The following is a 9,019-nucleotide window of genomic DNA, read 5'->3' as shown; positions in this document are numbered from 1 at the left end:
ACCTCCCCCCCCAGGAGACTAAATCATAGCTGGAAATTAATGCAGGATAATATATCACAGTGACTGAGCAATAAGCCTTCTGGAGAGCAGTCAAAACAAATATACTGAATTTATTACATATAATATTTTTTTATTGGCAACTTGTGGCATGTGTACACATTAAAAAAATAGACCATATTTTGTAAAAAGCAATAGATACTTTAAATGAGCAATTTTTTTTTCCGTTTTTTTTTTTCACTGACATATTTGCCATACAAATGATTTTTTCTTTCTACAATATAGAAAACAAAATAAGTAACGGCAAGTGCAAAACATCAGTGGCATTTGAATTCAGCTGAAATGGTTAAAGTGTAACCATCACCTATACACAGCGGGGGCAGCCATTTTGTGGTGGGATCCCATATTAGGCCTCGTAACGAGTGAATTAATTGGCTGAATACTGGGTCAGCGCACAAAATGGCTGCCTCCACTGTGTATAGGTGATGGGTGCACTTTAAGATATCATTTATACACATAGTATTTTTTTTTTCATTTAAATGCAAAAGTGTATATTAATGATTACAAGTCCGATTATTCTTTATAAGATATTCTATGTAAAAAAATACTTGTAACAAAAACAGGTGTAAGTGAAACAGCTAAATTTTAAAATACATCCTAGGAATGGTTTTGCAGATGCTCAACATATCAACATATTCCTGTAATTTCAGAACCATTCTGTGGATTACAGTTTAGGGGCGGCAACTGAAATGACTCCCCTCTAAATCCTTACACAAACTAACAAACATTTGTTTTAGTGTAGTGTACACTATAGAAGACAAATATTGTCACATTAATCACTACTAGGTCTACCAACAAGGTAGAGACCAATTAGAATACTGCAGTGAGAAAATTGTCATTTTTTTTATACATTATTTCTCCCCGTTTTGCTGCCCTCAATCCCACCGCGAGAGGCGGCTGCTTCAGCCTGCCTTGTTTTTAGGACTACCATTGGTTCAGACGTATTGCTATCGCCCACATTACCGGCAGCTGTGGCGGGCCAGTATGCTGGTGCCTCAGTGATTACTGTGAGCCTGAGAATGGAGACGAGGGTAACTTATAGACAATAATATCCTCTGCTTTCGACCACACAACATGTACAATACAAGGAAGAAAATGGATTGGAGTCCCTCATGTCATTCTAATAAGTACAGAATGTCCCTGAAATATAACATTATCTCATGTCAAGATAACACAGGATGTTGATGGGCAGGTAAAGGAGGTTAAAGGTGGCCCATTGCTGGAGCGACCCAGATGGTCTAGACGCACCTATTCAGCCACATTTACACCTTCAGGTAAGGTGTGCCATGTATCTTTTATGAAGTCAGATGTATAAGACAAGTTGTAGAAACTTTTTAAAATACGGAATATTTTTAAAACAATCAAAAGTGAATACACTAGGAGGAAATTGTTGTTGCCTCAACAGTGATCTTATTCAATGTATATTATAGTCAAATTTTTGCTCGATAATCCAACTTTGACTGTGTGTCAAGTAGACTGTGATATGGGTGTATCAGGGGATTGGCTAAATTTGCCCTGATTTTAAAATCCACAATATTGGGAGTGTGTGTTGAATAAATACAAATGCCATCATTATATATTGTCAGCACATAATGCTGTAGGTCCACTGCCAGGTAAACATGTTTTGCCATTACATGCCAATTAGCTTCCTCAACCCCACCTCAACTCACAGTATGTCGTGATGTTGCGTTGCCCTCATTTGATAAGTTTGTGTGTTCTTAACATGGAAACTGAGCCTTCCTTAGTTAGATGTCCCCTGGCCTTCCTTAGATAGATGCCCCTTGGCCTTCTTTAGTTAAATACCCCCTGGCCTTCCTTAGTTAGATACCCCCAGGCTTTCCTTAGTTTGATGTCCCCTGGCCTTCCTTAGTTAGATGTCCCCTGGCCTTCCTTAGTTAGATGTCCCCTGAACTTCCTTAGTTAGATGCCCCTAGCTCCTTAGTTATACACCCCCTAGCCATACTTAGTTAGATACCCCCTAGCCTTAGTTGGATGCCCCCTGGCCTTCCTTAGTTAGATGCACCTTGGCCTTCCATAGTTAGGTGCCCACTAACCATCTTTAGTTAGATGCCCCATAGCCTTCCTTAGTTAGATGCCCCATAGACTTCCTTAGTTAGATGCCCCCAGTCTTCCTTAGTTTTATGCCCCCTAGTGTTAGATAGATGCCCCCTGGCCTTCCTTAGTTAGATCCACCCTAGGCTTCCTTAGTTAGATGCCCCCTAGCCCTCCTTAGTTAGATGCCCCATAACCTTCCTTAGTTAGATGCCCGCTAGCCTTAGTATCTAACTAAGACTTGGGGGCATCTAAGGAAGGCTATGGGCATCTAGCCCCCTGGCCTTTCTTAGTTATGTGCCCCTAACCTTCCTTAGATAGATGCCCCCTAGCCTTAGTTAGATGTCCCCTGGCCTTCCTTAGTTAGATGCCCCCTAGCCATCCTTAGTTAGATGTCCTCTAGCCTTAGTTAGATGCCCCCTAGCCATCCTTAGTTAGATGTCCTCTAGCCTTAGTTAGATGCCCCCTAGCCATCCTACGTTAGATGCTTCCTGGCATTCCTTAGTTAGATGCCCCCCTGCTGCCCTGTCTTCACTATGCCCACATATTTCTCATGGCATCATTTAGTGATTTAATTCCCTGCATGAAGAGATAATTAACATGAGATAATGTTACACATTTAAAGCATATGTCCCTAAACATGTAGCATCCACATATAATTAGATTCAGTGGCAATACCATTCAGATTGCATTGGTGCTCTACATACAGTATTTAATGTCCTTTCATATTACAGACATAACTACTAACATATAAAAGGCCGTGTCATGCTTAGAGAAAGTGCATTACTGAAAAAAAGTAACAGAATATCCATAAAGATTGTAACCTAGTATGGCAGAGATTTGCCTGATCATGCTGATACATGTGGGATCCATATACGCCACATATATCCAAGACTTTCATACTAGTCTCACGCAAACAGAAAGCCATTAGCGCTACTACAACAGCTCGCTTGGGGTACAAGGCAATTCATGTAGAAAATTAAACCATTCATGTTAGTGTAATGTTATAACCTACATTTTAGGATAATACAAAAATAATACTGCAAATGTGAGAGCAAGATCTAAGTCCTAGATAGGGCCAAGGGAATTGTACTTTCTATGACACAGTGTGAAATATCCACAAACACATATAGCAGTAGATAGTGTTGGCAATGGGTGTCTTGAAGCTGTGTTGCCCCTAGCACTGTGAGTAAGCCTCAACCAAGTTACTACTCTGTGGTACTTGCCCATCCCACCGGGGCCTAGTTAACAGCAAAAATAAAATGCCATATCCATGCTCAACTTCTCTTAATGCCATTCACTCAAATCTATCACTTCTATATTCCAGATCTCATGTTTTCAGGTCATGGTTATTTTTAATGCCTCTCTATTCAAAATGATTTATGATGCCACAGAATGCTGGTAGGAGGCTGAACAGATTTATGTGTCGTGCACCTTCTATAGTTATGTCCTGAATAATAAGTGACATTCTAAGGGACTGTTCTTACCATTCCATATCTGAAGGCAATGGCTGAAAGTTACTCTCGAGGTCCAACATGCACAGAATCCTCACTCTTTAGCTGCTTGGCCTGCACTGGGAAAGGGTGTGGTCAACAGTAGCCATTAATGGCTATTAAGCCATAGGGTAATATGATTATAGAGGCATACATGAAACAAGAATGGTGAGCGCTGATGTGTCTTGTAGTCAAAAAATGCATCAAATTTTTTTAATAAGGTGCAGGTTACTATAAAACAAAATGGAAGAGCTTTGGAATGATACGGGAGGTGTCTTTGGATGCAGGATCTGTCTGTCACTTGCATATATGAGTGGGTATTAGCAAACATAGGCACTTAAGCTAATAGCATTTGTAACTGTGTTAAGACTACAAAGCACACACATGTATATTCTAGAGCACAGATAAGCAACCTAGGGTTCTGCAACAGTTGATGAACTACAAATTCCAGCATGCTTTGCCAGCCTGCATTCTGGATCTTTATAATTTCCAAAAAAGCTACAGTGCCCAAGGCTGCCTAAGCCTATACTAAGATTATATAGATTGTTACAGAATACATAGCAGACAACATTCCTTTTACAGCATTGTGAACTTTGCGACATACAATGGTACAGTAAGGCAGAAAATCAAGAAAGTGGGATACAGGCACTGGTAGCGTAAAAGAAGATTAAACAGATACGCCAACAGACCAAGTGCTGACCGGCACTGCAACATCACAGCAACAACATTAACATCCGTAAACTAATGTGCTTTTTCTAATTTAACAGTATTGCTTAACTATGGTAATTCCCCTTCAAAGGGTAGATAGTGGTTCTATACCTACATCACACAGGAATGGCCCAGTATTTTAAGGGTAAGACCCAACAGTGCTCACCTTTTCTTTCTTATATATAGGAGTACAAAACAAAAGAAAATCAGGCACAATAATGTTTTCATCTAGAACAGGTCAAATTGAATATTAAATCAGTGAATGCATTTTGATATAGATTGCCTGTTGCTAGCCACTAGAGAGCTACCGTTGTATTATATGATTGAAGTGCTAAAATACTTACGGCTAACTTCTTCTAGGGATAATAATATTGGGATATCTATAGGCCCAATATTTTGTGGCAAGCAAAAAAACTGAGTTAGTCTAAGCCTGCAGTTTGGATATGCTACCTGTTTAAAAATTATTTTATTATATAGCTTATAAGTGCTGTTTCTTTCCCAGTTTGTTTGTTGGAGGACATGGTGATATACTGTATCTGATACACCTACCTGGCATTAACTATTGGTCCCGACAGTGATCAGCCATGAGAGCTATGACATTAGTAGATCATTCAGTACTGTAGGGGCAGAATCTTATTGTTTGTAAGCAGCTCACAGCCAATCAGAAGCCACAATCTACGCCACTCAAATCTACCATCTCTTCAAACCTTCCCCGGCACTATCAAAGCCAACATTTAGCATTTTACATAATGTATGTATACAATCCTTTAAGTTTCTTGATAAACTCTTTCCATTTTGGATCTTAACTCAACAGATATTTATAAGCAGCAAATATTGTTTCCCTTGGAAAATTCAGTTGTCAAAGAGATGTTTACTGATTTCTCTACCGTGAAGAATGCCCACACTCTACATCGCAGCCAGTTCTTTTTCATATATATCTTTAAAACCTCCCCCACAGTCAAAATGTTTTGCGATTCTCCTACAGAAAAGACACACATCCAATTAGACATGTTCATTCTCCTTCCGAGCTGTTGTTTAGAAAGGGTTTTTGCATTCATAAAGCACACATCAATTCTTCAACACAAAGTTCATTTTTTCTTTGCAGAACTGTCAGCAGTGTAGAGGTTTAATGAGGTGTGATGAGTTGGATTAATTTTGTGTTTAGCCATCCATCCAAAATGCGTTAAAGTACAAGCATCCATATAAGAACAGAGTTGTAAAACAGGTTAAAAATAAAGTAACAACAGTCTTTCCAAGTCTATGCAATGTGCAGGTATGGATACATTCAGATTGTGTTACTAGCCTCCTGTGTCATACTTGTGCAGAGTTCAACACTACATTCATTGGGACCTTGGCACATATTGCGCATATCAGAAATTAGTCACATGTTTACAAACCTCATTGGTAAGAGTTGGCCAGAAATCTTCTCATTGTGCTTCTCATGAAAAGACTTCCCTAGTACATTTGTTATCCATCTTATCCTAGATATTTTATTAAATACAGTGCAGATGACAAGTTACGTTGATTTGGCAGTAGTAACGGCAGTGTGGGTATGCCATACATTACTCAAACACTTTTCGTCTGACAAGACAAAGATATATTGGCCATCTGTTTCGTTCAGTCCTCACCACTACACATTATACGAGGCCAATTCTCAATGTTTAGGTTAAACTCTTTCCACTCTGGTGGGGTCATAGGCATCTGTAAAATACAAATAATAGAGAAGTCAACAAAAATTAACACAATGTAAAACTGTCTTGATCTGTAGAGCTCTTAGCAAAAAAATACAATGTCAAAAGATTGGTGACTGGTCAACAATGGCATATTTACGGCTGACGTTTGCCAAGACATTGTGGGGTCTATTTATTGCATATAGATTTGCCCCTATCTCAGGCAAAAAATGGGTGTTGGATTCTCCCTATGTATCAAAGCCCCCGCCGCCAAAGACATTTGCCGGATTACTCTAGCAAAAGCATCCCCTGGGCAAAACCATGTTGCATTGGAGGGGAGGTAAATTTAAAATGTGGGGTCAGATTTATAGTTGGGGTAGGGCATGTCCTAGATTACCTTTAAATTTCGGTGTAAAAATAAAATTATCAATTGTGTGCTACATGAAAAAACAGCCAGTATTTAACTTATGTGCAAAATAATAAACTAACTTGCACCCCTTGCATTGTAACATGGTTTGTCCCGGAGAACATTTACTAATTTTTTTGTGTTACTTCCCTTAATGACTCTGGCCCAATGACTTAAAAAATTGCTTTATTCTTTAAATATAGAATTTTTTTAATTATTTATTTTAAAATATTTTTTTTTTCCTAATTTTTGTTTAATTTGTTTTCTATTTTTATTTCACTAAGTGGAATTGAATGCCCAGCCAAGATGACTGTTGTACTGCATTGCCTGAGCCGGTTAGCCAAGTCACGCATGCGCATATGACCAGAGATTGGCGCACCAAAGCAGTATGTAAAGCCTTACTGAGCATCACTCAGCTGCTCCAGAGATATTTTAATAATAAACAGATTTTGTATCACTGCAATAAGCTGATGACTTATTAGGGAGGCCTTGTGCTTCCTAATATTTACTTGTACTTTATTGATTCTCAGGCTCAGCAATATTATTGGTGGTCACAGACACTGTCTGCTTTGACGACTCTGGAGGTAGAGGTAGCTGGTTCTCAGATAAAACTGCTTAATCTATTGTATGATTCATAGGGAAATACCACTACTGATGAGACTTACTGTATGTGTTTGGTGACATAGTCACAACCTGCTGCACAAAGGAAAAATCTCTCTTTTGAACCCACTGGGGAACAGCCCCTAAATTAAACAAATCTGTAAAACCTCTAATAGTATATTCTGGACTCACAGAAAAGATGTGACGCTGGGAGGTGGATGCATAGATGGTTCTATAGCTACCTTGGAATATTTATATATTGAGGCCTCTCTGACAATCCACTCTAAACATTATTATATTCCATTAAAACATGCTCTACTTTCAAAATGACAAAACCTCACAGTGCAACTAGAGTAATCCGCTGAGTCGGATCTTTGTAGCCTCTGGAAGCAGGACAAAAAAAACATATATATGCCATTCTTTTAAGGCATGCCATATTTAATTTTCTATATGAAGGAGTCATTGTGGTTCCCCTTGTCGACAGAGACTGAAAGCAGGCTTCGCTGATACCAAATATAGCCTCCATCAGTGTTAGGAGCAGACTCACTATCTTGATTGTGTCTATTGTACACCTCTTAGCTGGTAAAGCTAAGGGTGGAAGATGTGGCTCATTCAATGGCGCTATGTTTCATGTGATCTGGGAATGTGCAGCTGTTTATGCTAGTTGTCATGGTGTGATAGATATACTTGTACTGTTGTGTCCTAAGCTGTGGCTTCTGGGAGTCCTGGGGGGCTTGTGCTCTTAACATCTCACAAACCACTATTTGAATTTTTGGGCAAGATCAAGTCTAGCATCTGTCTTATCAGGGGGAGATGCCATTCCCTGATAAGTCAGACTACCTTGGTTAAGGTCAGAAGGCTGGTTGCTAGAAGCCCAAGATGCCTGTGCCCCTGGAGGATAAGACCCGGGGGTGACCTGAAAATACATGGCGGAGGGTCAGGAAACCTGCATTGAGCACAGACTAAGTCATGAGAGCACCATGTACTCACAAGACCCTGCAATATGTTTTTTTTGCCCTACCTAGCCTTATGGCTGGGCAAGAAAAATGTTATACCTACCTGCTGTTTTGTGCGGGTTATGTTTTATTTTATCACATTTGGGGTGGAGGGCTGGGCGTTAGGGGCTGCTATTCTCTCCTATGTCTTGTTGGCTTCCTCTGTGGGTAGGGCTTAAATCCACGAGGGAAGTTTCAACCTACCTTGGTGGAAAGGGGATTCACTCAAGCCTTGTAGAAGAGGAATGTTCTTGTTGAGGAATAGGGTCCTGTCCCTTTTGGAATGGCCCTAAAGTACCAGACCCTATGCGCTGTGTGCACAGGCACTTGGTCGATTGCAAGTCACTCACCTCTGGCTTTCCAATAATGTTATAAATTTATATACACACGGGTGTTATGAGATAACATTAATGGTAACAGCGTCATGATGAATGTCAAGCAGGCATGAGTGGTAGGATACATTCCGACTTCTATTATTTACTTATTAGAACCCGCTGTCTTTTAAAGATTGTATGCTGCAATCAACCTTTTAACAGTTGGTGGTTGATATGTTTGTGTTTTAATGAGTTCTGTTAATAAAAGAGTTTTGGCACACTATGTATGGATTAATGCAAACGACAAATCAGAGTTGATGAGAGAGGACAGAGATTTTATGCTATAGGTCTACATTTTTAATGTAACATTTCCCGTATGCAGTGTCACCCTATTTCTTTTCTGTTCCTAAATTTACATTTGTGCCTTGTCCATAAAAAAATCTACAAATTATACAAGTTCGTATGCTGACAATGCAACAAGTTATTCCATTGTCAGACCTAGTGATATACTAAATGCAACGTTAAAACGCTAGTAAAAGCATGTAATTTATAATACACCAGAGGGTATGAGTCCTAACATAGTTTAGGTACAGTTTGCCAATAAAGATTAGTTTTTATGTGTTAGTGGAACAAAGAGATAAATTGACACATCCAAGGTCACAAGGAGCCGATACTGAAAGTTTACCCAGGATCTCCAGCAAGCCTCTTGGTGCTGTTGTATTAT

General features: G+C 39.4%; 1 protein-coding gene across 3 annotated transcripts in view; it reads right to left on the bottom strand.

Moving 5' to 3' along the window:
• Positions 1-109: 109 nt before the first annotated feature.
• The window catches only part of JCAD (junctional cadherin 5 associated), a 78,902-nt gene continuing 69,992 nt past the window's right edge, over positions 110-9,019 (bottom strand). For 2 of the 3 annotated variants that reach the window (XM_075212024.1, XM_075212025.1), the window contains one exon: positions 110-6,011. In XM_075212024.1, the coding sequence (XP_075068125.1) occupies positions 5,977-6,011 (35 nt within the window). In that variant the 3' untranslated portion in view covers positions 110-5,976. The remainder of the gene's footprint in view (positions 6,012-9,019) is intronic. The other variant, XR_012692738.1, reaches the window with a different exon arrangement.

This window comes from Mixophyes fleayi, chromosome 5 (assembly GCF_038048845.1).
Source record: "Mixophyes fleayi isolate aMixFle1 chromosome 5, aMixFle1.hap1, whole genome shotgun sequence".
NCBI classification, from domain to species: domain Eukaryota; kingdom Metazoa; phylum Chordata; class Amphibia; order Anura; family Limnodynastidae; genus Mixophyes; species Mixophyes fleayi.
Note: the sequence above shows the minus strand (reverse complement) of the source record. Positions and strands in the feature narration are given on the sequence as shown.